Here is a 2992-nt window from a genome sequence, read left to right as displayed (position 1 = left end):
AAATCAAAGAAAACATAACTATCATACAAAAAATGTGACATTTCCAAATTTTAGTTAGCTACTAATTATGTTTCACATACTTTAACTTTTTCTTTAATAAATTTTCTCATACAACTTAAGAAAAGTATAATTCTCATATTTTTGTACATTAATAGTATAAAAGCCATATTTTTAAAGAATTCCCCAAAAAAAACCAATTTTTAATAACAATTGGACTCTTCTTTCAAACAATTAAATCTTTCTTTTTGTAAATTGGAAAAAAGAAGGTATGCTCTTAACTCTTCCTTCTTCCTTTTTGAACTCATTCACTAAAGTTGAGTTTATTACCGATATTTTTAACAAAGAGCCAACAATGAGGATGGGATGTGATGCGAATAAATCATGGTCAAGTTAGTTCTACTGTAGGAATGTTGTATTAAATAAAGGTGAGATGGAAGAAAAGACAGAATTCTTAGAAGTCTAAAAACATTGATTGTAATATGGTCAGTGATTTCAGCACAGAACAGTAAGAACTTTTGTCTCTAAATCCCAAAAGAAAAAGGGAAAAATAATTAAAGAATAAAAAAATCAAAGCTTCCGAATCTGGGCTATAGGGATTACATTATTGGGATAATAATTAGGTTATAAATCTAATATATGGTATTGGTCTACTGCTGAACTGGGAGTACTTTAGGTATGGCTGAAACATCAATGTTGCTTGGCATTTTGAAGTAAGTTCTAGTGAAAGCAGACTTCTCATCAATGGAAATGGTGTCAATAAGGCTGAGTAGAACATTCTCAAACTCCTCACCATCAGTCCATTCATGGATTTTGGCCTTGATGAGAAGTGGGTTCTTGGAAATTAAGTCCCATACTGGGAAATTCTTCCTTGGCATCACAAAGTCACTCTCTTTCAGCTTCAGGCTTGGGCAATAGTCACCAGCTCCATCACCCAAGTAGATGATTCTTTTGTTGCCTTCAGCTGCCACAGAGGCCTGTATTCTTTCTATAATCGCACCCTGCAAATTGGAAAAGTATATGATCAATAATTGCCATTTGGAAAAATATTAAGAAAATATATATTCATAATATTATGTGGGGTCGTAGTCACATAGCTAGTGGTCAAAATTCAAGGTTTATTGGCTGGTTTGGTTTAACATGTATTTTAACAAACTGAGCAATATGTTCCAGCATTAGTGGACCCAAATTAACTAAATTTTCTTGTTCTTCTTTGTATTTTAATTAAAAATTTCTGGAAATTGTAAGTACCTGCTGCTTATTAAGAAGCTTAATACCTTGAACATAATTAGATAAAATCTATAGTATATAATTATATATATATATATAAATTTATACCTTGCACATGTTAGGAGGGCAGGTGCCAGTAGTGCAGCCATGTGAGAAGTTGTTGAAATCATGAAAAGGTTGAATCCGAAGTCTTCCTTGTTCATCAACAAAACTGGGATTTGTGTTGATCTCGGAAAAGTACTCCCTCAGCCCAAGATGCTTCAACATTGTCTCAATGAAGAACAGATTTGCATCACTCACAATCCTCAAATCACCCCTGAAATACATCAAAAATATAATAAGAAAACAAATTCAAATGTGAAAAGCGAAAACAGAGAGAATTAAGGAAAGAAAAAAAAAACAATTCTTATACGTACCCAAGAGCGTGAGCGGCCTTAATGGCAGGAACAACTCTGGGATGTATGGGGATCCGATTAAGAACTTCAGCAATATCCCCAATGGTTTTTCCTTGTTCATGAAGCTCCTTCATCATCCCATCCTGAAATTTTTTTATTTTCAAGTTTTTAAACCTTCAAAGAACAAATAATAATAATAATAATAATACATTAAACAAAGCAGAACAAAAGAAAAATGCAATAACAAAAATAGTGTAATTATTACCATGAGAGAGTTCCATGGCATGGTTGGGAGAAGCTGATTGAAGAGATCTGTGGCACCCAATTCATCGACGACCCAGTTATCGCTGTCACATTCGATGATGGTCTTGTCAAAGTCGAAAATCACAATGGTATTTCCGGCCATTCTTATGAGAAAACGACTAACTTTGCGGAAAAACGATGACGAGAAAACTAATTAAGAATAAAGTGCAGAAGAACAGTAAGAATAGAGAATTTTTTCTCTGTTGGTTTGGTTTGTGAGATGTGAAAAAAAAACAGTAGTGGAGACTGGTTTATATAGTCACGGATTTGGTTTATATTTTGGAAGAGGAATGATTTTATTATATTAAATAAAGGTTTTTGAATGTCACGTTCCAACAATGTTCGTATAAAAATGCACGTACAGTCGTCAGATTTGATGACTGTTTTGAGTTTGAAAAGGTTGACCATGTGTTGAAATGTATTATTATTATTAATAATAGTAGGGTTAGGAATAGCAAAAAACGCGGGCATAAAATAATAATCGAGAGGTATAGAATTGAATTGAACCCAAGAAGACAGAAGAGGAGGTAGGAAATAGGAATATTCGGAGGAAGGTCCGGAGCATGATTCTGTGCCTTCTCCCATCTACATTTATCACACTCCCTTATTCTAATTAGGACTAATTCAAGTTTCTTTTAATTAAATGATAATCGAGTTTTTTTTTTTTCTTTTTCAGCTTCCAAAAGGTTCACTGAACTATTTTGTCCAGCATGCAACCGAATAACATAAATATATTATAATACAAATTAAATCAAAACATTATTTATTATTTATATTAATTTTTAAATAATAATATAACTAAAATATAAATATTATTAAAATTATATTTCAAGCACAAAAAGCTTGAGAAATATTATTCTAATTTTTTGTACTATTTGTATTAATATAATAATATTTTATAACATTTAAATTTATATTAATATAACTATTAAATATTTACTTTTGTATTTAATATTATTATAATAATTATATTTTATAATCTTTAAATTTATATTAATATAATTACTAAATATTTATTCTACTAAATTTTATAAAAATTAAGATTATATACTATATATTATTATACT

The 2992-nt window shown here is 30.4% G+C and overlaps 1 protein-coding gene across 1 annotated transcript; it reads right to left on the bottom strand.

Moving 5' to 3' along the window:
• Positions 1-390: 390 nt before the first annotated feature.
• On the bottom strand, positions 391-2153 carry LOC133798347 (inorganic pyrophosphatase 1-like). Its single transcript, XM_062236587.1, has 4 exons — positions 1888-2153; positions 1644-1765; positions 1336-1543; positions 391-998 (listed from the first exon to the last, which is right to left on the bottom strand). The coding sequence occupies exons 1-4, from the start codon at positions 2026-2028 to the stop codon at positions 648-650; spliced, it is 822 nt and encodes a 273-aa protein (XP_062092571.1). The 5' UTR covers positions 2029-2153; the 3' UTR covers positions 391-647.
• Between the last annotated feature and the right edge of the window lie 839 nt (positions 2154-2992).

Source organism: Humulus lupulus, chromosome 8 (assembly GCF_963169125.1).
Source record: "Humulus lupulus chromosome 8, drHumLupu1.1, whole genome shotgun sequence".
NCBI classification, from domain to species: Eukaryota; Viridiplantae; Streptophyta; class Magnoliopsida; order Rosales; family Cannabaceae; genus Humulus; species Humulus lupulus.
This window is presented reverse-complemented; position numbering and strand designations above follow the sequence as displayed.